Source organism: Grammomys surdaster, unplaced genomic scaffold (assembly GCF_004785775.1).
Source record: "Grammomys surdaster isolate TR1022 unplaced genomic scaffold, NIH_TR_1.0 168, whole genome shotgun sequence".
Taxonomy (NCBI): Eukaryota; Metazoa; Chordata; class Mammalia; order Rodentia; family Muridae; genus Grammomys; species Grammomys surdaster.
This window is the reverse complement of record NW_021604616.1, coordinates 5,949,564-5,976,448: the sequence shown is the minus strand read 5'-3', so window position 1 is coordinate 5,976,448 and position 26,885 is coordinate 5,949,564. Positions and strand designations below refer to the sequence as shown.

General features: G+C 41.7%; 1 protein-coding gene across 2 annotated transcripts in view; it reads left to right on the top strand.

The window, feature by feature from the left end:
- Ncoa7 (nuclear receptor coactivator 7) overlaps window positions 1-26,885 on the top strand; it is a 138,286-nt gene that overhangs the window by 48,815 nt on the left and 62,586 nt on the right. For both annotated transcript variants that reach the window (XM_028766428.1, XM_028766427.1), the window contains exon 3: window positions 16,825-17,045. In XM_028766428.1, the coding sequence (XP_028622261.1) occupies window positions 16,825-17,045 (221 nt within the window). The remainder of the gene's footprint in view (window positions 1-16,824; window positions 17,046-26,885) is intronic.

Below are 26,885 nucleotides of genomic sequence, written 5' to 3'. Positions count from 1 at the left end.
CAGTTCCTCGTGTTGTGCTCACCCCCAACCATAAAACTATTTTTGTTGCTACTTCATAACTGTAATTTTGCTACTGTTATGAATAGTAATGTGTGTGTGTGTGTGTGTGTGTGTGTGTGTGTGTGTGTGTGTTTTCTGATGGTCTTAGGTGATCCATGTGAACCATTTGTTCCCCTCAAAGGGGTCTCAACTCATAGGTTGAGAACCACTGAGTTAAAAGCTGGCAATAAAACCTATTACATCATTGTGTTTCTGCTTGAGGGTTTTCAAGGTAGTTTTGCTTTTCACAGAAATATACACAAGAAAAGAGTTCTCTCAGAAGAATTTTATTACCAGTAAATTATGTGTATGATAAAACTATGTTCCAGTGTTGTTTTCCTTATAAATATAGATATAGTCAGAGCATAACAATCATTTTATGCCCCGTCCAGCAGGGCAGTAAGCAGGGTCTGGGGAGATCATTTGAAAGAGAGGGTGGGGGAAACAGGCAAACGCAAAGAACAGCGGCTTGTCTATAGTCTGATCAAACTGCCATTTTGACTTTTTCACACAGGGGTTATATACACATAAAGGGAGGATGTGGGGAAGGGGATGATGCAGGAGCGTAGGTGTTCAGGGGGAGTACAGATATCTTCCAGAACAGGGTATCGGCTGAGTGAAGGTTCAGGGGACAGGCCACTATGACTCTGCCTATGATTCACTTATCCTTATCTAAGTTGGTACTATCCACCAAGGCTACCTATCCATAGGGTCTATGACTATTAGTTCTCATCCAGGCTGGTAAATTTCCACCAAAGCTGTCTGTTTACAATATCTTATAGCTATCTGTTTCAGCGTTTTTCCACAGAGACCAAGACTTTGTGTTAGCATGCTGACTTAGGCCTATGGCTGATTTTAGGCCTTCAGTATATAAGCAAGGCTGCCCCTGACAATTTTAACTTAAAAAAAAAATATCCCCATGATACTCCAACCAAAATAAGATCCCTGTGTGCACTAACGAAGTGTATAAGGGAGTTGAAAGAATGTGTGGGCTAGAAGAGTTTTGAGAGAAAGGTTGTAAAATGCCGTCTCAAGCCCTCGTGTTAGATCACAGTATTGATCTAACAGTAGCCATGGATAACTTAACTGGGACTGGACTGTACAAAACTGGCCCTGTCAAGAGTCAACCATGGATCTGGGAAGGGTTCATGGGGGTGGGGATTGGGATCTACTTCTAGAACCTACTGAGCAATTGTCTCCTGATAGGGTGAGGGTGAGGGGTAGTCATTATCTTCTGTTGTTACTCACTGATGAACTCATCAGGCTCCAAGGGGTAGTTCCAAATCTGTGGTCACTACATAATGTCTTTGGCTAATCTCAGTGAATCACAGAACAAAACAAAACAAAGGACTTTGAATGTGGAAAGGGAGCTGTTGTGGGGTAGGGTTGGTAAGAATGGAAGGGTGGTGAATGAGTTGAGTGGAATCAGAATGCATTATATTCATACACAAAACCATCACAGGACAGATTTGATAAAGCTGAGGGATTGCATTTTTCAAAGAGAAAGTCTTCGTTGGCGTTGCTCTAATCCAAACACTGAATAACTACCATCTATCAGATGGAAATGATGGATGAAGGTAAGATAGAACCCCTAGAAATTGTGCATGCTTAAATTTTTTTTCCAGTATCCCAACTTCCAAAAGGCAGTTTTAGACGTATTGTAAACAGAAGCACACATCTGTGGTATTCTTGCTCTAGCCTAGGGTGTCAGAGCAGTCACTGTTCACAAACATTGTGCTTTTTCTCGTGGAATTTGTTAGTGGCTGTCGTTGCCATAGTGAGCTCTTTCTTGTGGCCTAGACAGTGCGTTGCTTATGAATAGTCAAGACTTGAGCTCAGATGCTGAGGTGGCGATGTGATGCTCTTTATCATTAGGACTAAAAGCTTAGGTAGAGCTACAGGTGGCACCTGCTTGTGGAACATTTGCCTAGGGTGCAGGAGAACCTAGGTTCCCAACCCCACCTCTGAGAAGACAACCTAACCCCAACAAACGCACTGCACTGTCACAAAACCTCATATCCTAAGAACGTCAGGAGCAGTGGCTAATACCTGTAATCCAAACTCTTGAGAGGGTGAAGAAGAAAATATATAGCTGTGAGTTCAAATCCACTCTGGGCTACAGAGTGAGCCTATGTCTTAAACAAAACCAAACAAATAAAAAACCCAAAATAAATCTAAAGAGTATTGCCAACTTCATATTAAAATATTCAGATCCTTCTCTGTAAGACTAGAAATGTTCCCCATCACGACAAAGGAGACCATAAAGATAGTACTAAGTTGAGGATCTATATATAGGTAGGGACAGTGTGTGGGTGAGCCCTCTCTGCACAGTCACATGTGCACCAATACGGAGGCAAAGGACACTCTGGACTACACAAGAAGGAAACAGGACACAGAAGTGAGAGTCATATGTCTCTGAAGGTAAAGGAAGAAGTTCTAAGAAATGCAGGCCTATCAGCTGAACCAGGCAAGCACAGAGATGGGGTGGTGATCCTGCCTACTTCTTGATTTCGGTCTGGTACCACTGATTTCAGACTTGTGATTTCCAGAACTATAAGACATGGTGTATCATTTTTGGTTTTTGCTTTGCTTTGGTATTACGACTTTTGTTGTTGTTATTGTTGTTGTTGTGTGTTTGTGTATTTGCACAGGAGTCAGTTTGGTCCTTCCATGTGGGTCCCAGGGATTGAACTGTGGCCTTCAGGTTTGATGACAAGCACCTTTTCCTGCTGCGCTATCTTGCCATCTCTACTGTGTTCTCTTAAGCCATAGGTTTGTGCTAATTTGTTACAGTGGCCATAGGGAATGAATGAATGCTGCTAATCCGTGAGTGAACCATCCTATAAGTAAGACCTTGGGCAATAATATCATTGAAAACAAAGGCGAGTGAGCAACTTGGAATTCTTAGCATTTCTGGTTTGGACCATGATTAGCTTATTTTGCTGTGTTTATCAGCTTAGTTTTGATTGGTAAACAATGGAATCAATGTATAATCAGTATATTTACATATTGACTGCTTATGATTGATAAGCAATAGAATCAAGATGTAGCCAGTATATTTACATATTGACTGATTATCTATAGCATAGTGACTCAATTAATATTCTTTTTGCCCCTTTTTCTCTCCATCCCCATCTCTGCCAACTTCAGTTTATAGCTAAGAAATACAGCCTTGAAATGATGTAACTTAATTCTTTTTTCAGTTTTTATGATGAGTTTATTGGTGTTAGCTTACCATGGGTTTATCTAAGTGTAACTTACTGTATCCTGAGGACCACCTGTATGCCCACTTTCCTAACCATAGGTTCCCCTAGAACTTGTCCAGTCTGTGATCTAGCACCTAGATTTTCAGAAAATGGAGCTATATTGTTCAACATGCAAAAGCCTGTCTTTTTTTTTGAGTAGGAGGCAAACCCAGTATGCATCTTCTCTGCAGCTTTTTTGTTGGACTCTTGGCGCTGGAGGGTAGCTGAAAAGGCCCCAGAAATGTTCCAAATGTACCTGCCCCCAAGACTTGTCTGACTGAGAAGTTTGTAGCTGTTTCTCACAACTGTACTTTGGTTATCAGAGGTACCTAAGATGTGCTGGCCTATCACTGTCTTAGTACCAAAAGAAACTCCTAGAAAACAGACATTTTGTTGGTATGGCTTGCCTTAGCATCAAATTTATTGGTCTTTATTAAAATGCAGTTGTTCATTGAGGCCAAGGGAAGTTTATGTGTATATGTACCTATATGCAGAGATATTATAATTATGAATCTCTCAAATTCTCATGGTCTTTTTTTGTTGTTGTTTTTAATTTAATTTAATTTTTTACTTATTCACTTTACATTTCGCTTACTACCCCCTTCCCAGTCACTCCTTCCCACAATCCTTCCCCCATGTTCCCCTCCCCTTCTCCACCTGGTATCCCCTCAACCCCACCCCACACTTCAAGTCTCTTTGAGGCTAGGCACTTCCTTTCCCACTAAGGCCAGACAATAGAACAGGCAGCAGCTTTTGGGATATCTACCACTCCAGTTGTTTGGGACTCACATGAAGACCAAGATGCACATCTGCTACATGTGTGGGGGGAAGCCTAGGTCCTGCCCATGTGTGTACTTTGTTTGGTGATTCAGTGTCTGAGAGCCCCAAGGGTCCAGGTTAGTTGATCCTGTTGGTCTTCCTGCAGAGTTACTATCCCCTTCAGGGCCCAAATCCTTACTCTCATGGTTTTCTGAATCCACTCTATTTTAATTTACTGGTGAATTTCTGATTTGGGGTGGGAAGAATCTCATTGTGGCTATCATACATAGTGAAGAAAAAGAATGTGTATCTAAAATTTGTGTTACTGGAGTTGGATACGTCTACAGATTTTCTCAGTGACTGTTCAGAATATTTGCTTTTATTTTGGCCACAATTCCAAGACAGAATTTTCATAAATATTTTTATATAGATTTACTTTATGTAAGAGTGTGCGTGTGTGTGTGTGTGTGTGTGCAGTGTCCCCAGAGTCCAAAAGAGGGCATAGGATCCCTTGGAGCTGAAGTCACGGTAGTCATGAGCTGTCCATCATAGGTGTCAAACTTGGGTCTTTTGCACATGCAGTATATGTTGTTAACTGCTGAGCTCTCTCTAGTGCCTCAAGTGGTTTTTTAAAAAACTACCTCCCCAAGTTTGATTATAGTTAGCAAATATCACAATTTGGAATTGTAGGGAAACTGAACCTCTAATTTATAAAACCATAAAATGAACTAGAATGTAAAAAGTGGTGCTCTATTAGAAATACCAAGTAGTCTGTCAGTGACAGCATTCACAATAAAGTTAAGAGTTTATACAGAGTGAGGAAAAGACCGCCAGCCTGCATCCATGCCCATGATATGCTGAGCACCGTCTTTGTGTTGTCTAGGCTGTGCTTTTTATGTTGATCCTTCCTTACAAATCTCCCAGGAAAACCCAGCAGCAGCAGCAGAGACATAGCTCATGTTTTCCAGCTCCTGTGAACCGAATACAGGTTGTGTTAAATAACAAGCCTTTCCTGTACCATTTAACCATCACAAAAACAACCAAAGTTAATGTTGATGTCAAAGACAGTGACCCCAAGGCCTAGATTTAGTAACTCGCCAAAGATGTACCCGTGAGGTACAAAAGATTATTTGAGCACAAATGATTGTATACAGTCCTGGCCTCATTCCTTTTCTTTTTCGAGCTTAGATATGGTATGAGTCAGGCTTAGAAAACCTTCTGTAGGTCAGAAGGCCTAGTGGCAGGGTGTAGCCAAAGAACCAAGGGATAGAGCAAAGTCCCTTGAGGGAGATAAATCAGCTGCCTCTGATATGCAGGAAGGAGTAGGGTAGGGTGGGGCTGCTGGCCATAAATTCACTGCAGTAGTTAAGGTCAGAAGGAAGCATATACCACTAAGCGAGAGTTGGCAGAATGTTGCCACAGATGCTGATATTTATTATGCTTCTGTTGGTTCTTGCTTTTGTGATTACAAAAGATGCCCCTACCTCATTTTGAAAGAGTTCAGCAACAACTTGTATAGAGAAGTTATAGGTGGCCAGCTGTAATCCTGAATCTACCGAAACCTGCGTGTGTGTGTGTGTGTGTGTGTGTGTGCGCGCGCGTGTGTGTTTACCTTTGTGTAGTTGGTCTGGGAGGGATTTTTTTTTGTATTTTTTATTTATTTTCACAAAGTGAAGTAATACCAGAATACTATTATGTAACATTTTTCATGAACTAATTTTATAACTGACTACATCTTTTATGTTAGAATTTATTCCCCCTACAAGTAAATTTGAGGGAGAAGTTTTGTATTAAAAGGACTCACTACACATCTCCCATGGTTGGTCAATTTTGTCATTTTATGTTTTTCTCTCTAGAGCTATTAGCTTCAAATTGTAGAGCAGGGGGTGTTTTTTTGTTTTTATTTTCAGACTTTGAGAACTTTTATACATAGATGATACAGCCTATTGAGTTCTGGACTTTCCCAAGTTTTGGAACTTCTACAGTGGAAAGAAAATATCCCAGATGAGAGTCTTAAGGCGAACACAGCGTAAGACGTTTGAGTAGGTTTACTGTAGATTTATTTTTTTTTTATGCATCAGAATAGCTATAGCATATTTCCTGATTTTCTCAGCCAAGTGGATCTGTTAAAACCAGGCAAGATCTTAAGAAAAATCTCAGTCCGTTGTCTCTGTTTACTTTGCTACGATTACAAAGGAAGTCACAGAGCTGATTACTGCGTGGACCAAGGCCAGAACCCAGATCTGTATTCAAATCAAATTTGAGCCAGCTCTTCATCAGCCTTGCCAAGACTATGAGGCCATCCCTTCTCCAAAGAGTTCGTAGAATTCCCTGGCCCAGTCCCTCATACTGTAAAGTGAAAAGAGACAGAGCTGTGTAAACACCCAGGCACAGCGGCCTGCCAGCCTGTGGCAGTGGGAGCTAGCCTTGACTTGTGGATGCCTGGTCCACAACTAGCCTCTGCCCTGTGACCTTAGGGAAAGGGCCCAGCTTCCCGAAGCCTTTCCTTATCTCTGAGATTGTTGGGAGCCGACTCTTAGCAGAAAGCGGCTATCATCTTTGTAGCCATCTCGAGCCATATACCCTGACAAGAGACTTGTTTTCTATAGTCCACAATAGCTGAACACACTCTGATAAACATCTTGTTTTTTTTTTTACATATCTTGTTTTGTTATTTAGTGCCCCCAGCTGCAAGGCGCACATGGTATCCACACTGCAAGGCACATGGCATAGTGCCTTCAGCTGTGTTCCCCTGCTTGTCCATGAGGACAAGGCACGTGGTAAAGCGTATAAATACCCAGGATTTTCTTTCAATAAAGAGAGACTTGATCAGACCATCTGTCTTGTCTCCATTCTTCATATCTCTTGCCCCTCCATCCCCACTCTCTCCCTTGCTAGACCCGTGGACCGGAGCAGCAGCTCAGGCCAGGGCATGAGACAAATACATTTGCCTGCCTCTTGCATTTGTAACATACATGTAAAGAAGCTAGTTTTGTAACTCAGCCCCTTTGCTTCTGTTAAAAGAAAGATATTCCAAGGTGTTCTGTGTTCTCTCTCTCTCTCTCTCTCTCTCTCTCTCTCTCTCTCTCTCTCTGAAGATTAATTTCTTTTTATGTATGTGTATCTACATGTATTTATTCTGCCTATGTGTATGTCTCTGTACCACGCACACATACAGTACCTCAAGAAATCAGAGAGGGGGAGCGAATCCCTTGGAACTGGAGTTACAGAATATTATGGTCTGCCATGTGAATGCTGGGAATAAAATAAAACCCAGGTCCTCTAAAAGAGCACCCAGTGCTATTAGTCACTGAACCATCTTTCTACCTTACAAGGTTTTCTTTTCTATTTTTAGAGTTGGCGGTCTCTCTATGTAGCCCTAGCTATCCCAGAATTCTCCATGTAGACTAGGCTGGCCTCAAACCCACAGAGATCTAACTATCTCTACCTCCTGAGTACTAGGATTAAAGTGTGCCACTAAGTCCTGCCAAGTCTACAAGGTTTTATTGATAGTCTTTATGAAAAAGTAAATCTCAACTTTTGGGCAAAATGTATATAAGTTCTTATAGAAGGAAAGACTCTTCAAGATGTCTCTAAATATTTAAACATTTAGATACCTCTTGTACATGCTACAAAAATTGAAAACTAGAAAAAAAAAGAAAATACAATGAAAAATTTCTCATTCTCTTCTCTCTGTCCTTAGTAACTTTATTTACTTATTTATTTATTGTCACTTCACCATGAGAATGTGTTCATGTAGCCCAGGCATCTTCTCAGTGGGCTTTGAATACAGTTCTTATTTTCCCTCCTCCTTGAGTTGGTCAGCTCTCCTGTACCCACTCCACCAGGGCAAACTTTTCAGCACTGCTCTGGCTTACCCAGTGCCCCATCTGGAAAGGGGCAAGGCTGACTCTCCTGCTCTCATACCCATGGGGCTGGCTCACCCTCACCCACACCGCCAGAGCCAGCCAAGTCTGTGCTGTCAAGTTGAGGTACAGGGCCCACTCCTCCTGAGTGTTGAAGCCAGCAGGGGTGGGGCCAGCTCTGCACAGCTCCTGGACATCAAAGGTCCCAGGAGGCAGCCCAGACCTGGGACATCTACATGATCGTTAGTGTTAATATGAGACATGGGCATCAACACAGACCCCTGCTGCTGCATGCCCACCGACCCAGACATGGCCCTCACTGATAGCACAGGCTGGGACTTCATAGCCTCAGGTGGCAGGACAGGCTGCTCACATCCACCCTCCACCCTTCTGTCTCCAATTCTCTTCCTAATGGCCAAAGCATTCGGCTTTTCTTTTCTCTCTGGTCTTTACCACATATTTGCATATTGTAGTGGCTCCTGCTCTGAAAGGGCCTTGTAGCTAGCTGGACTCTGAGGCAAAATGTATTGTCTTACAACTGAATTTTAAATATGTAGATAATTTTGAAAGATCTTAATTAAATTTAGTAATCAGCACCAGTGAGGTAGCTTTTTGATTAAAGCACTTGCTTCAAAAGCCTGACACCTGAGTGTCCTAGAACCCACATAAAGGGTGGAAGAAGAGACACAGTCCGTCCCCCCCTCCACCCCCGTTTGTTAGATGTCCTTGGGCAGCTTAGAACAGACCACACCAGACCAAACAGTTCCAGGTGGGGTTTATTTGGGAGATAGGGCAAAGATATGGAGAAGAAGAAGATGGAAGAAGAACGAGGTCAGGAGGTTCTACCTGTTTTATATGGACAGTGACATACCCTCTCCCAGGTAAAGGTGAAGTAGCCAGGTGGATTCTGGGAATATATGGCTTGTCTTGGCAACAATGTGGGGGTCACCTAGATGTGATGTCACTGGATTCAGAGCCTGATACCAACACCGTTCCACAGAATTGATTCTGACCTCCACACAAGTGCCACGGCATACTCATCCGTTTATATGTATATGTATCATATATATATGTATATGTATCATATATACACATGTATATCATGGTGTGTAACCCCTCTCCACACATAGTACTAACATATACAAAATAAATGCTAATCCATAGCTGTGGGTGGCTGGCTACTGGTTATTGTATGGGACAGTGCTGGACTAGATAGCTATTTCTGTGGTACAATTTTCAGAGACACATCAACTTTGAATTTAAAATTAAAAAAAGTCAAATGTTAATATGAATTAAAGAAGGCTGTGGTTTTGTTGGTTATTTTTGCACTGCTGAGAACTGACTCAGGGCTTCATGAATGCTAAGTAAACAGCATATCATGGAGCTGTATCCCTTACCCCTCTGTTTAATGTATTTTGAATTATAACATAGCATGTTTCTGTTCAAATGAAATATCTGCAGCAAGAGGTGGACATCCATTCTTGAAAACATAGTAGGAATTAGGAACAGGCGTGAAGGGACGGTCTGTGGGGGAGTGATCTGAAGCTGAGTGAGAGCAGGGCTCTGTTGTGTAGTTGTCCATTCACAAATGTAAGCATCCATTAACAGAAGTCCTTGCCCTCAGGATGCTCACTGCAGGGGCCACAGCATGCTTTAGTTTCACCTACTCTGTGTTGCTCTCTACATTGCCTGCCCCTCCCCACCTTCCCCCAGGGGAAGGGACTGTACAGTCAGAAAGGAGTTTTTCAAAGCCTTGTCTGATGAATACCAGTGTCCCAAACTCATTTCTATACTTTAGGAAGCAGGTTTCATTCAGCTATACACATCATTGAACAGTATCACCTAGTTGTTTTGCTAGCTGTGACAAGGACAGTACCGGGGAGAGACTGAGGTATGCTTATATTATGTGAGTGCCTTTTACTTTACTGTAAAAAAGCTACAGATTCCCAATAAACAAGCCCTTCTGAATACCTCAGTAGGAAGATGTAAAGTCCAGACCACGGCTTACTTTGCTCTTGGGGAAGGTCTATCACTACCATCTCGCTGTGGGAAAACTGCTAATTAAGGTCGAAGTCCACCATGACCAGATAACCTCTGAGTTCTGCACATTAATGGAAGACTCCTTTGTTAGCAGGTTTTCTCCTTCTCTGACCTTATCTGGCAGACTCTAAACTCCCACTGAGGAAAGTCGGGTAACATAAAAACTTGGGAGTTCTCCATGCTAATAAAGTATTTAGATAGGCCCCAGAGTGTTCAGCCAACGAATGAACTTCCTTACCTGGACATTCTGCCTAGCAAAGGTCTTTAATCCCTGGTTCACTCTGAGTAAGGTGTATACATTTATATTTGCCATCAAATAAAGCAGTTTGGTGCTTTAAGCAAATAAGACAAGCAAGGACCTTCTCTTCATTAAGGAGCACGTGGTGTGCTTGTTGGAGTGCGGCTTTTCTAGAAGGCCTTCTCTTTCCTGGACCCTCCATACTCTGGGCACTCACTTGGAACCAAACAGGGACGCACACCCCTGTCCTGTGCTCTGCCTTCCCCTCTCTGCCAGGCACATGGGGATGCCCTGAAGGGAAGTGTCTACCTGGGACCCCCCATTTTCAACTCCCAAAGGTATGCCAGTGACACCTGGGTACACAGGAGACTGGGAACCACAGCAATCCTCCCAGCAGCCTGTGCATCCCAGCGTCAGACACACAGCATGGCATCTCTCCTTTCTTCTGGCTTCCCCAATAGCCCACTCAGTCATCACACTTAAGAATTATTCTGACTTTCCTACAGTTTGAATGTTGTAGTACAGTATAGTACTACTTTCATAATAAAACAAACAATAATAGTATTGGACAAGTCATCCAGGCAGGGCATCTGATATAGTCATTGGGAGAGGAGTAAGAAGAGAGGTAGGCTTGCTTGGGAGGTTTAACAGCTTGAAGGGACAGGGTTTAAATGCAACAGTTAGAGGGAAAGATAAGAATGATTGTTCTTGTACTTGTGGTTTATTTTAAAGAAAGTGTAATCTAACAGAATGAAGATTTGTTTTCTTCACTTAGGCCTATAGAAACCAAATGCTAAATGTGTCCAGTGCTTTGTAGATGAGCTCTAGGCCCAATGAGAAACCCTGTCTCAAAACGTAAGGTGGCCAGTTATCAAGGAATATGCTCAGTATCGAACTCCTCACACACATACATAAGTGCATACACATATGCAAACCCCCACACAAAACATACATATATCGCGCAACACACACACACACGATCAATGATAATAAAAGGAGTATGTTTTTCTACAAGACATTTGCTCCAGTTTCTCTCAGTGCAGCTATAGCAAATCCCTATTGTGAGAGTAAAGTTAACTGTGTTAGATACCAACTCCAAAAACAAAGGAGAAAGCTTAAAACACTCAAGAAAGCAGAGTCCCTTAGCCTTGGACAAGGTGGTAAGTATCTATTCCTGGGTTTGGAAGGAAGGGCTTCCTATCAGGGTTCCAGGAATTCCTCTGATTTCCAGCTGCAAGACCACAATGTTCCAGTTAGTTCTAGCGATAATGTCCAAAACAACAGATTACTCTATTCAAAAACAAAAACTGATTTTAGAAATTCTAAAGCACTAAAATGTGCTTTATTTTATTCTAAACTAGTTTGATATTGCTATTTTTCTAGCATTTTTCCCTTCTGAAGTGACAGCTGTTCGGCTATCCCATTGACAATAACATTCTGCAAAGAAAGGGACAAAGATAAGTAAAGCAATATATCCCATTTTCTAATTTCCGTGAGTGAAAATTAGTGTCTAATGAGATGTTCCCAAACACTGCTGCTGCTCATCAAAACACGTGCCCCAGATCAGAGTGGATTTAATTATCACCGGGAGAGGGTGAACCGGGGACATCAAGTGGAAAAATCCAGAACATGAAAAAAACAACATGTCTCAGGAGATAGATACAGAGCTAATTTTATGCATCTGCTTTCTTCTAGAAAAAAAAAAAACAATCATTTTTGAATGATGTGAAAGGTTCATTTCAAGCAAGTTTTGATGAACTCATGAATAGAGCAGGACCAACCTGCCTACTCACAACCAGCATTTTTAGAAGAAAGTCAGGTCTTTACAGAAACCACATCTTTAAAGAGATGTTTGATCTCTCCACAAAGCCAGGGCATTACAAAGTTAAGCTTCTTATGGTAATTTGATCTGAAAAGTTTTATTTTAGTAGAGACATTATCAGACCTAACTTTATGAACAACTGCCTATTCTTTTACCAAGGAATAAAATGGCTAAAAACCTGATAGAAAATAACAATGTGCTGGGCAGTGGTGGCGCACGCCTTTAATCCCAGCACTTGGGAGGCAGAGACAGGCGGATTTCTGAGTTCGAGGTCAGCCTCGTCTACAGAGTGAGTTCCAGGACAGCCAGGGCTACAAAGAGAAAAACCCTGTCTCAAAAAATCAAAAAATTCATTAAAAATAATCCCTTATTGTAGTTCCCTAACTTTAATCTGTAATTGTGTGTGTTAAGTGTGTGTGTGTGTGTGTGTGTGTGTGTGTTCAGACCAGCACACAAAGGGATGGATGTGTACTCCTCTGCACATTTTCCCAGCTGTCTTGTATTTTAGACCATTTTTAGAAGTAAATGAAGATCTTAGGACTGGCTTCCCTGGTGCTCAGTGGAAGATAGCATCTAGCACACTTGCCCACTTCTTCTTTCAGCTCTAGGACCCCCATCTTGTACAGACTCATACATGCCTAGTGCATGCTGCTCCGGTCTCGGTGAATTCATATGTACATCAGTCCTGTTGATGTAGAAGGTTTTGTTTTCTTGGTGTCCTCCATTGCCTCTGGCTCTTACATGTTTCTTGTCTCCTATCCCACATGGTTTCCTGAGCCCTGAGTGGAGGGATTTGATGCCAGTATCTCCTTTCGGGCTGAATGTTCTCATTCTTTGCATATTGTCTGGCTGTGGGTCTCTGTGTTTGTTGCCATCTAAGGCAGAAGGAAGCTTCTGTGATGGTGGCTGAATATCTATGCATATTACAAAATATCATAAGCAGTCATTTTATTGCTATTTTGTCCTCTCTTTTTCCTTTCTATCCTAGGTCTCTGGGCTATCTAGTCTCAGGTTCTTGGTCACTCAAAAAGTGTTGGATAAGGATTCCATATCATGGAGTGGGTCTTGAGTCAAATCAGACATTGGTTGGTTACTCCCTCATTGCACAAGCATATCTTGCAGGCAGGACACCATCATAGATCCAAGGGTTTGTAGCTGGATTGGTGTTTTATCTTTTTCCTTTAGTAGCATACAGAGTACTTTCCTGTCTGGACCAAAGATGCTAGCTCAAAGGGGTGAAGACTCTGTAGGTACCAGCTTAACTTCTCCATGTTCAAGGCAAAAGAACTGTGTAACAGAATGCAATCTCCAAATCTGAAGTCTTTTTCTACCCAGGCAGAAGGATCCTAATCTCAACATATTTACACTTAAACAGAATGCCCAGGTTCAAGAGGTTAGAGGCCTTGTACTGGCTGGTTGTATGTCAACTTGACACAAGCTGGAGTTATCACAGAGAAAGGAGCCTCCCTTGAGGAAATGCCTCCATGAGATCCAGCTGCAAGGCATTTTCTCAATTAGTGATCAAGAGGGGAGGGCCCATTGTGGGTGGTACCATCTCTGGGCTGGAAGTCTTGGGTTCTATAAGAAAGCAAACTGAGCAAGCCAGGGGAAGCAAGCCAGTAAGAAACATCCCTCCATGGCCTCTGCCTCAGCTCCTGCTTCCTGACCTGCTTGAGTTCTAGTCTTGACTTCCTTTGATGATGAACATCGATGTGGAAGTGTAAGCTGAATAAACCCTTTCCTCTCCAACTTGCTTCTTGGTCATGGCGTTTGTGCAGGAATAGAAACCCTCACTAAGACAGGCCTTATGAAAGAGCTTATGGTCTGTAGGACACAAACTTTCTCAAGGACTTATTGACCTGAGGGTGCATACCAGTTCGTTGCAGAGCATGCATTCCTTGGGAAACATTCACAGAGGCTAGATTCAGTGAACATTCACAGAGGTTAGATTCAGCTCATACACCTTGGCCTTTGGAGTGAAGCACTGATTATGTTCACTAAGTCTTCAGCCAGTGCTCATATTAGTAATCACTGTGGTTGCTCCTAGTGTTTAGTCTGTACCATTACTAGGGGATTTTTTAGATCTCAAGAGATGTAGCACTGTAGGACTTCTACCATATATATATTTTAATCCACAGTGCCACTTGTTTATGTGTACAATGGAATGGTAGGGACAGCTGAGCTGCAGCACATGCCCTCCTCAGAATGTCCTGTTCATTTCCCATCCAGATGTTGTTCAGTTCCACATCAGTTGGCAGTGCTTAAGAGGAAACTAGAGAGGGTAATGAGGAGACAGAGGCCAACACCATCCTCCTAGCACCCTCCCCTAGGAAACAGAACATGGTTCTGCATACACCGATATACCGGCCTGGAAGGACTCTAACAAGACTGACAACAGGGATTGTGAGATCAGCATTGAACAGCCCACAAAAGTCAAAATATATTATCACAGTTCCACATAGAACCTCAGCTGAGACCACATCCCCACAGAATGACCTCTGAGAGCTCATTTTCATTTGTCTTGGGTCCTTCTGAGACTTGGCTTTCAGGTTCAGGTTTAGCTCCTTCCTCACTTCCCGCCTGGGTTTCAGACCCTGGCTGTCTGCCCCAGCTTCTTGCTACTCTCTGGTGCCCCCTGTTGGTTATTTTTCCCTTCTGGGGATCACTTTGATTCAACTTGCTATCGGGTTCCAATTTTGCTGCGTCTTTGCCATTTCCCAGCTTTGGGTGAGGCTGTGAGTCCTTTGCACTCTTCACTACTTCTTGGTGGTTATGTTTCCAGAACAGCACATAATCTTTCACAACACTCGGACAATACACAGCTTTGATGATTTCTTCTACCACTGTGCATTCTGGATTAGTGAGATCCACTTTGTTTTCTGAATCAAGGCTGCCCACTATTTCTGCCAACTCTTTAATAACTTCTTCTCTATTCATATGGCTATTATATCGAGATTTGTATGCAATCTGAAATGTCCCTCTGTTTGGGACTTTAAACCAGGGTTTCAGTGTTGAAGTAATTTCTTAAAACAGCCACTAGTAAAGCTGTCTAAGCTGCGGCGGTTCTGCTTAGCTCAGCCACCATGTTCCATGGCCAGAGGCCACATGTGCGCCCCAGCTAGAAACAGCCAGCCAGAAACACCATCCCTGCCACCCATGAGACACCAGCGTGGGAGATGGCTCTGCCAATCTTCCACGCTGTCTCTGCAAGGCTGGGCATTGCCCAGACCATCCTGCCATCCACGCGGGCTCAATACAAATGAGACTCTAATGCTTAGATTATCCAAAGGCTTTATATATTTGATAATGATCAATAACAAGATGCCCACAAAATCAGAGAGAGGCCAATACCCAACCTAGATATATCAACTACCTTTGACTGCTAGAGACAGGCATACGTCTGCTTCCATGTTCCCTACTCTCTCCTAGCTCTTCCTCTTCCTTCTCTTCCTCTCCTTACTCCTCCCACCTTAGCTCCTCCTACATCCAGAAAAGTTTCTGCATATTTTCTCATATCTTCTAAAAAAGCTTTACATGTGCCTGAGATGGGCAACATTTGCAAAATAACCCGTATCTTCTTTTTCTTGGTTTTGTACATATCCTGGAGAATATGATGCACTAATTTCTCAGGTTCTATCCCAAGTGTCCTGATGAAGACTACATTATTTGCGCCGCTCTCCTGACTGGAATCTTCGCAGCCTCTTCTTTGTTGAAGCCTTAATGCCACTAACTTCTTTTTTCAAGGCAGCCTCCGCATCATCGTCTTCTCACTCACATCCAGAGGGCTGCTGGTCCTTGTCTATAAACTTTTCGGGCCAGTACAAGTCACCGCCATACTTGTTGAGCAGGCTGTAGGCCTTTTCCACATACTTGTGCTCGTTCATGTTCCAGGCGATGAGGATGCCCTGCAGACCCGGCTCCAGCTGCCTGCCGTGGGCCGCCTGTGTCACCTCTCACCTCATCAGCAGGAACTGGCTAAGGGGACTGCTGGGCGGTGGTCACCATGCGACTTTCAATCCACGTTCCTTCTTTTACTGTCTATATAAAGGAAAGAGTTACACAAACCAGAGTCAGATGTTACAATTCTTGATCCTGCCTTTAAGCCAATATAAAACACGTTTCATACCTGCTTGTCTCTCAGTTCTTAGGCACACCAGAAAACCACAACACTTTTTAAATCATATAGTGCCCCAAATGAGGCCTTATAGATGGGTTACTGTATCTTGATTTAATAACAATACTCATCATTTCTGAGCCTATAGAAAAATGTCATTGTTCTTAGACCTAGAATATATCCCACACTTCTGTGAGATCTAGTATTGTGGATTCAACACTGAGCAAAGGCCCCCGGTCTTCATGTTAAAATATGTAAGTGGTTAGAAAAGGAAAATAACTTGAATAATTTTATGAGACTTTGTCTTTAAACTATTATCTCTTCTTCCTTTCCCCTCCTCCCCTTCTTCCTCTTCCTTCTTTTTAAGTGAAAACAGAACTGAGCACAAAGCTCAGTGGTAGCATGCTTGCCTGTCATGTACAAACCCTGGATTCAATCCCCAGTTCTACCAAAAGAAACATGGAGGAAGGTCCAGGCCTGTAAGCCTGCATTTGAAGCCAGTCTGTGTGCTTGCCAAGAGTTGAGGGGGGAGAAGGGGAGGGGAAGGGAGGAAGGAAGGAGGAAGGGGAGAGGAGAAGGAGGGAGAGAGAGAAAAAATATATCAGAGAGTGTTTTATGTATCAGACAATTCAGAGACCCACAGCATAAAATTAGGATGGCATGTAATGACTTCTTCAATATTTCTCCCTTTTCCTTCATAGACTAAAAAAGAAAAAACAAGCCAAACAAAATGCAGAGATCCTCTCAGCTGCAGCCACAAAGAGTCATTCCGAGAAGGATGATGCTAATTCAGTCATTTTGGAACAAGACAAGTCCAAAGTCGCAGGAGAGGGGGACCACAGCACTGATGAGAAAAAGAAGAGAAAAAATAATCAGTTAAAGGAAATCAGGCGCACAGAGCTGAAGAGATACTACAATGTTGGTGAGTACTCTGACACCTGGGAGGTATTCTCTTTAAAAAGCTGTCATAGACTGAGTGAGCATGGTGGCATACAACTAAAATCCCCACGCTCAGGACAAAGAAGCCAGAGGAACAGAAAGCAAAGCCAGCCTAGGTTACATGAGACCTTTTCTCAAAACTATAGCAGCAATAGCAACAACAAATTGTAATCACTTTTAAGCTAGATGTGATCATCACAAATTTAAAGCCAACCTGGTTTACATGGGTAAAACCTTCCGCCCTCAAAAATCAAAGTCTGTAATGATTTGCCAAAAACTGTGATTTATGAGATAACATTATAGTAACAGTATAGCATACAGAGCCAAGTACTCTGTGTCCCCGGCTCTTATGGTATATGTTATATGATATAAAAGGATAGCTGTGAAACAATATACCCTACTCAGTGTTGGACATTTTTCATCTAGTAGTGTGTCTGTCACATGCTTTGTGCTGATGAACATTTTCCCTGTAAAAGAAATACACTTTCTTCTCTTGTTTTTGTTGTTTCGTGAGTGTGTGTGTGTGTGTGTGTGTGTGTGTGTGTGTGTAGATGTGCTTGCTAGGGACCAGAGGTTAACTTCAGAATCTTCTTCTATTGCTCTCTCCTTTATTGTTGAGACCAGGTCTCAGTGAGCCTGAAGTCACTCTCTGGACTGGCTGGCCTACTAGCTCCAGGAATCCCCCTGTCTCTGCCTCACAGCATTGGAGTTTCAGGAGACTATCACTGTGTTCAGCTTTTTAAATGAGTTTTGGGAATCAAAATTCAGGCCCCCCAGTTGTTTAGCAGGCACTTTGCCCACCGAGCCAGGTTTATTTCTTTTCCTTAGTGGTTATACATAGGTCCATAAAAGTACTGAGAGTGATTGCAGTGTTTGGAGGAGAGAAGGCCTAGCGTGTGTCACCTAGAAACAACCACGACACACAGAACCCCTCATTTTGAATAAGTCCATAGTGTTTAGAGTTTCTTAGATTAGCCATTGTTGCAAATGCACAGGGAATAATGGCTTGTCTAGCTGTACCCATCTCATACCGACCATTCTGTCATATGCCGGTCTGGAGTATAGTTCAAACGGTGCACAAAGAGAGTATTGAGAGTCAAAAATTAGGCTTGATATTGCTAGACAAAGAGAGAAAAAGATATAGTAGTATTCTGAGCGCCTCCTGCAGCTCTTGGTCCAGATTATGGTGAATTTACAGAGACATGTTTTCTACGGTGTTTAACATAACTTTCTAATGGGCCTAATGTGTGATGGTTTAGTTAGTGTGTCTGCTTTAATAGGTCTTTAGAATCACCTAGGATACAAGCCCCCAGGGCACATTCGTAAGGCATTATTTAGCCTGTGGGCATGTCTTCCAAGGATTCTTTTGATTAGGTTAATTGAGGTGGGACATCTTAAAAACTGGCAGCTCCACTCCTTGAACACAAATATTCACTCTTTTCTTCTTCCTGACTGAGGAGACAGCATGACAGCTGCTTCAGGCTCCTGCCACCTTGGATCCCATCGGGATGGCCTTTACACTGTGAGCCCATGTGACACCGTCCTTCCTCCCTTAAGTTGCTTTGGCCAGTTGTATTATCACAGCAGTGAGAAAGTGAGAGGGACAGCACTTGTCAAGGTCCTGCTGCACTGCACTGAAGTGAGACAGTGCTTGTCAAGGTCGTGCTGCACTGCACTGTTTTGTGTGACTTCTTGCTTTGTTAGTTTCTATTGTAGGGGAATCTGATAAAAGTGTGCCAATAGATTTAGAATAACACCCCTGTCTTTACCCTGTGCATTCATTATGACCTCACAGAGTCAGTTCAGTTACCTTCTCTTCTGAGACTCCTTTCCTGTCTCTGTCCAGGCCAAGCCAGATCTCGACCATTTTCATGGATGTATCCATTCTCTGGTTGCAAGCTGGGATGATTTAGACCCTATAGTGTCTCCACCTTGACAGGTGCTCTTTGTGCATGTGTCTGTGTATATGATGGACACATCTGTGTTCATTTGTGTACGTGGAGGCCAATCTTGGGTTCCATTCATCACCATCCACCTTATATTTTGTACAGGGTCTCTCACTGGCCTATAACTCTTCTGGTAGGCTAGCCTCAAAGCCTCAAAGTTCTATCTACCTCTGCCTCCTGGCGTGGAGATTACAAAAATAGGCCACCATACTAGACTTGTGTGTGTATGTGTGGAGGAGTGGGGAGGTTTTGAGAAAATCCCTCTGTAGATCAGGCTGGCCTCAAACTCAGAGATCCATTTGCCTTTGCCTCCTGAATGCTGGGATTAAAGGCATGTGCCACCATCTCCAGGCAAGACTTTTTTTTATATAGGTACTGGAGATTGGGGCTCAGGTCTTCATATGTACGAGGCAAGCACTTTACTGACTCAGTTACCTCCCTGTCCTGACAGATATATTTCAGATGTGCATTCTGTAGAAGACTGAACATATAGATGAATGAATACTGTTGTATTATTTGGCTCCATTTCCAGACAGTTCTACAGGATATTGGTTAACAGTACAGTCATTTAGTTGAAATTGCTATGTGGTTTTCCTTGTTAGTAGAAAGAGATGCATTATGTCATCCCTCAAAAATGACAGTGATGGCCACTGGCTTGGGGATTTGGGAAATTTCATCAGGAGAATCTAGTGCTGAGATCAAACTTCTGGGTGGGGCACTAAATTTCAGGCTTCATTTGCTCTAACTGCATTTGGCCATTGTTGACAAATTGCCCACTCAGATTTGATTGGTCTCACAGCCTTCCTGAGTCCCATCCCAGGATGTAGTTCTGTACCACTAGGGGGAGCATCAGACCTTGAGCCAAGAGTCATTCTTGTTCCAAAGCATTGCCTCCTTCTGTGTTATTCCTCTGAGAAGACAGTGAGCTGACTTGACAGTGGGAGGATCTTGTCTGCCAAGGATCTAGATTTGCCTGGTAAAACTCAAAGAGAGTTGCGGGAAGCGCCATTATTTCCAGGATGAATCTGAGTTGTTGAAGGCAGGCTGTGCTGATCTGAGACAAGCCCATAGGGAAATAGAGGGCTGAGGAGAGATTCTGCTCACGGGAAGAGGTACAGCGTATTAGTATAGTGTATGAGGAAGAAAAGGAGCAGTCTGTACGTGACAAATTTGAAACCTCAAGAATGAGGAAGGAAGGTGATGGATTTTGTGTTTAGAGATGTGATTTTGAAAGTCTAAGTCGTTTATCTCAAGGGGCCTAGAGGGGCCTGTTTATTGCTCTTTACAGAGCAAATCTGTATGTAAAAGACGTGATCCCAGGAACAGGCACAAATGAGCTAGTGGTACTAAATGACAACATGAACTCCGAAGTGCATAATGGAGAAGGTATAGGTAAGAGTTGTCCTATCTGGGTATGGAAAGTATAAAGTTGTCTGTCTGTCTGTCTGTCTGTATCTTAAGACAGGATCTCACTCTGTAGCTCTGGCTACCCTGGGATGCACTATGTAGAGCAAACTGGCCTCAAACTCACAGATACACCTCCCACTGCCTCCTTGTACTACAATGCCATGCAGAATTGCTTTCTTTATTTGTTGAATTTTATGCATTGCAGAACTATTTCAAATATTAGTGTACAGGAAAAAAACAGAACCTAATAGCATGACAAAGCAAAAGCAAAGGCCTTGTGAAAAGAATACTAATTATGCAAATACAGAGCTTGTTGAAAGCAGTTACTTCTGGTGGTTGCCCATTCTGCATAGACAGTGTAATTTACCTGAACTAAAGAAGGATATTTTTGACAAGATATTTTTGTTTTTTTCAAATAGATTTATCTGTGACTCATTGAAGCCTCAGGCAGTATGTCATTACTATCTCCTTACATGGTGATAACATGCCAATAAAGAATATTATGGAGAGACTGAGTCACTAGAATTGCCTCATTATAACAACATGGTCCTGATTCTGTGAATGTTCTGCTTTTGAGAAGAGAGTAGGAAAGGAAGTAATCACATTAAGACAGTTTGCATCAGAAAATCTGAGCTCTAGTACCTAGCACAGCACCAAGTAGGTAAATATCAGAATGTTTCTAGAACAAGTGAATTCAACCTTTCTGTGCTTGCATTTATATTTACCATTATCTAGGACTCTTTTCACTTACTCTGTTTATATGGATAAACTCTTAAGAAGTTGTGTGGGAGGAAGGAGAGAGAGAGATGCCTCAGAGGTGAAGAACATTAGCTGCACTTACAGTGGACTCAGGTTCAGTTTCCAGTATCTTCATTGAACTGCATGACTTTCTATAACTCTAGTTCCAGAGGATCTGGTACCTTCTTGTGTCCTCTTCATGTAGTTTCATTAACAAGCCTGTTGTGTCTACTACGTTCATCACAGTTTTCCATCCTGTGTTCAAAAGAAGACTAACAAGAAAAAGCTAAAAGACTGAAATTTTCTGCTGTTCCTTTTCTGTCGATTCTTTGTTTCTCATGAAAATATCAAAGTAACCAACAACTGGGTTCTTTCCCACAGTGGCAACCTCAACAACTTTCCGCACAACTTATCACTTTTTCTAAGGGTTTTGTTTTTTCTTTTTAAAACCACATGGGTTAGTTTCATATCCGTTATTTGATTTTTGTTTCAACTCATAGGCTTAGAAGGCCAAAGTTATAATATTATTTTTATAAGTTTATTTCCAAACATAAATAGGCCAGGCCATTCATATATGATCTTCAGCTCAGGAGTGGAAAGCCTTCTTATCCTTTCAATTTCAAAGATTATAAGAATAAAGGATTAAAATAGACTTTAATGTGAAAAGAATATGTCAAGAGCCTAAGGGGTTGGGGATGAGTCTTAAGAACACACTTGTAGGTCCAAGACTTAGTTCAATTTCTAGTCCAAAAAAAAAATTACCCAAGTAATATTATTGTAAAATAACCAGGAATGTTGCTAAAAAGGAAAGTGCCCAGAAGGAAGATGTCAGATGTAGGGGGATATGGAGGGATCGAAGGGAAAAAAAAAAAAACATTCTGCATGAAAAGACAAAAAAAAAAACGTGAGAACAGAAGCAACCACAGCCACTTTGAGACCGGAAGTCTGCATTCGGGAGTTCAAAGGAGTTCATCATATGTAGGGCAAGATGAAGGAGGAAATGTAGGTTAACTCTAGGAAGGATTTATGGGTCATAGATAAATGACTTGAAAAATAGTTCTAAGTAAAACTATAAAATTTTGTTATAAGGCCAGGCACAATGGCACATACTTTTAATCCGAGCAATTGGAAGGCAGAAGCAGGCTAATCTCTGTGAATTTCAGACGAGTTTGGTCTACATTGTGAATTCCAGAATAGCCAGAGCTATATAGAGAGACCTTGTACTCTCTTCCAGAACCGTAAAAGTCTTCATTTGAGAGGTGAAAGTTATTTCTCAAGTTCAAAGACAAGACACTCACAGACACAGCAAGTATCCAACAACATGCTGCTTATAACATAGATCTCTTGAAGCAAACTACTGGAGGGAGCCTTGTTCTTAGCATGAAGTACGTCAAAATTCTAGCCTTAAGAGTCATGTTAACCGGTGATGAATACCACAAGAATCAAGCTGAAAATATGTGACTATGAGCATGAACATAAAATGCAACCTGGTTCCCCCAACACCCTGATCTTGCCCCTCATTTTGATGCAGTATAATTCTCAGACGAACAGATATTGCGAAACAAGAACAGAAAGGAAGGAGAGAGAGAGACACACACACAGAACAGGGGGAGGAACACCTATCTCATGTGCTCCGTACTCTTTCACCTCATGGCATTTATAAGTACTTCACAGCTGAAGGGTCTAGTTGTTTCTACATTCCAGGAACTTCATAGATACTTGTAGAGCAGTTATATTGATCAAGACTTGACCAAGCCAGCTCAGTCACTCAACTGGTTCTCCAGCGCAGGAGTGAGGATTAAAAGAAAAGAGATGATTAATCAATATTGCAGCATGACCCCAGCCAGTTCTGAGGCTGGAGGCTGATGCGGGTTTATTTTTTCCCAATTTTCTTTTAAACCATTTTAATTACATGCAAGTATTTAGGTCAGTTCTAGGTTGAGGAACCAGCAATACAATAGCTGCCAATAGCCAAGGAACAAACAAAGTCAAGGCAATAAACAAAGTCCCGTGATCACTCTCAAGATCACTGTTTCTAAGGGCTTTGTACAGTGTGAAATCTCACAGCATAGAAAAATATTCACATGTGTTGGGTAAGAGTGTATGATCACTGGCAGTTTCAGCTTGAAAAGTCAAATTATCACCAAGTGAGGCAGAAAAGACTTAGAGGGAAGAGACACTGAAGTCTCAGGGACTGGGTGGCTCATATACCACAGAACTGTCATGGTCTTTAGGCTGAAAAGTCCTTCATGATCAAGACACTAGTAAATTCTGAGTCTATGGGGGACTGTTTCCTCCATTAGGTATATGAGGGAAGATGGGGGTAGGGGACTCTTTTTTGGACTCATTCATAATGCTTTGTCTGAGTGCCTGGTTTCTGTCTCCTAATACCATGATCTTAGGGGTGAGAATTTCAACATAGGAATTTTAAGGGAAATGAAGATTGGAACCACAATAAACAGATTGATAGAGAATAATCTGGTTAAATCTTTGTGGAGGACAGTATAGCTATATTTACTGAGAGCCTCGGTTTTTTGAATACCCTTTGACTCAACAGTTCTTTCTGCTAAAGTTCACCATAAGGAAACAGTCAGAAGCCTGAAAAGATTTCACTGTAGTAACTATCATACTATTTGAAATAGCATGAAAGTATAATTAACATAACAGATATAAAAAGTATTACTAGGTACCATTTTCAAATAATACAGACATGTAATTAATTAAGTGGAAACTTCTTAAAACCATGTTGTTGGAAATAGTTCTCAAATGTGGCTCTATTTTTATTAAAATGACAATTCGTATAACTATATAAAATTCAGATGAAGAAGGGCTGGAAGTAGATTCACTAGAAGGTAAACCTTGGCTGCTTCTAAAGGGAGCCAGATGGGTAAACTGTATTTCTGTTATTTTGTTCAAATGAGTGCTAAGGTCCTTTTGTATCTATCCAAATTCATATGTTAAAATGTGCATTCCCTCAGTCCAGGATGGTAGCTAAGTGGGTAAGGAGGCCTGCTGCCAGGCTCGATGACCTGAGTTTTTAATCCCTTGGACCCATGAATGTCTGCTGTGGGCTGGACACTTGCTTTCCTGATTGACTTCATGACTCCTCATGATGTCCAACAGAAAACAGCAGCCTGTTTTACAAAGTTAAAAACTAAGATGCTAAGGAATATATCAAAGCACATGTGGGCTAGCATGTGACAGGCACTAATGCATTGCCCTCTAAGGACAAGCCAGAGTGATGACTCAGGCAGTGTTCTCAGCCCTGCAAGTCAACTCTGGAGCCAAAACAAACCAAACAAACAAACAAACAAACAAACAAAAAGGGCCAACACAAACCAGAACATTCTTGGTTCTTAGTACAGAAAATAGAATCGACTGCAGGTGAGCTTTCTTCCCCTGGGCTTTAAGTTTAATGATGGTAGAGTTGATCCTTATCTACTTAAGTGAGTTCACTACTACTGGGACACTAGAATCACTTCTAGATTTGATCATATGTGTAAGCATGCTCAAAACACCCACTGGGTCTATGGCTAATATAAATCAGATGTTGACCAAAACCACTGGAATCCTCTGTCCTTACATATTCACAATTTGTGGACAGTCACGGTGGATCTAACTTTCATTACTCATCCAGGATGACTGTCATGCATGTCCTCTAGATAGACAGTTAGCTCCTCTGCCCTTGAGATACTTCTAGATTTCCACTCAGTATGACTCACTTTAGTTAAACATTAACAACATTGACTAGTAGCACTACTAACCAGTCATCACAATATACTGGTGTGCTATACTTGAGAGAGAGGAAGCAGTATGTCCTCCATGATATCTATCCACTGTGTCACAGGGCAGAATACAGTGGAGTTCTTCTTGATGCATATTTTTAATTTCTTTGGAACAGTTTGTAATTTAGTTTTTTCAGTTTTTTAGTTATTCATCTCTCAGTAATTCCAGTTAGCAACATTAGCATATTAAGTGTGCTTTTTTGAAGACAGACCTAGGAGTTGTGAGCATCACCAGGGGACAATATGGTATTTCTTTGTGTAGAAACCCAAGTCCTATATTTTATTCAAAGTCATTTATGACATTAATGTTTTCATTTATTTATCTATTTATTCACCTTACATTCCAATATAGCCCCCCTCCTCTTTGCCCAGTCAAACCCTTCCCCCACTCCCCCCTTCTCTTCTCTTTAGAGAAGAGGAATCCCCCATGGACACCAGCCTGCCCTGGCACGTCAAGTCACAGTGGCACTAAGTGGGAAGTGACCTCTACCATTGAGGCCCCATAAGGCAGCCCAGCTGGTTGTTGGTTGATTTTTTTTTTTTGTTTATTTTCATTGATGTTCTATCTGTAAGTGTGTCTGTGTGAGAGTGTCACAAATCCTGGAATTGAGGTAATTAGAGTCACAGGCAGATGTGAGGTGTCATGTGGGTACTGGGAATTGAACTCAGGACCTCTGGAAGACCATCCAGTGCTCCTGACCACTGAGCCATCTCTCCAGCCCCTTGACTTTATTATTATTATTATCATTATCATTATTATTATTTTCCTTTAAAAGCTAGTCTTTTTGTGTTTCCCATGCTGACCTCAAACTCTTGAACTCAGTTTATTCTCCTGTACCAGTCTTCTGAGTAGTTAAAACTGCAGGCGTGTGTTACCACATCTGGCTTTGTTATAAAATCTTGAATCTGTTTTATATTATATTATCTTACATTACAAAATCTTGAAATTCAGTGATCTTCTTATTCACGTAGTCTCCTTTAGTTATCTTTGAGCTCTTGTTTCTCTCACTGTAGATTCCTTTTCCAGAATTGCCTTTGTCTAGGCTGTATTGGCATCCCTATTTTACATATTCACTCAAATTTGCATGGGGATTAAAAGATAGAACTGGGCTCATATGTTGTCTACCTAGTGCCTAAACTAAACCTGCCCAACAGGTATTTATAAAGAAATCTAGCTTTTCTCACTGATTTATAACGGTGATATTACTCTACACTAAAAGCCCATCTTTTTATTATGTGCTACAGTATCTTAATTGCTATAGGTTATAAAATAACAGGCTGTATGGTTCTGAATTATTTCTATTTCTTACTATTATCATGCTAGATTTATTGCTAGGTATCTTCTTAGTAGACACAACCATGTCTGGGCATTCCCAATTCAATTACTATTACCACTGTTGAGTTTGAGAGCCAGCCTGGTCTACAGAGCAAGTTCCAGAACAGCTAGGGTTACACAGAGAAACCTTGTCATGAAAAACAAAGACAAAGATTATGATGTCCGGACACTTTTCTAAGCAATCTTATAAATTTTTGGCATTCTTGTGATAATGTTGGTTCTTTAGAAAGAAAGTTAACTACCTAATAGCCACTTTTGCTTTTCATACATAAAACCCTTCTCCTTCACTTAGACTGGGGATTCCAAGATAACTGCATATAAATCTTGATGTAGAGATTCTTAATTGATATTGGCTAGTGTTTTCTTTTTTCTTTTTCTCTTTTATTTTACTATGATACCGGGACCAAACCCAGCCTTACACATACTAGGCAAGTTCATTACCACTCATTTACATTGCTAGTCCACCCATTTGTTTTTCATAATTGCTTTTGGTTTATGATATGAAGTCTTGTCTCTGTTTACAGAGGTCTACTTTAAGATATTTTTCCACTATAGGTACCTGGAGCACATCCTGCATTATGCAGCTATGAAAGTGGGGCCTGCTCTTTATC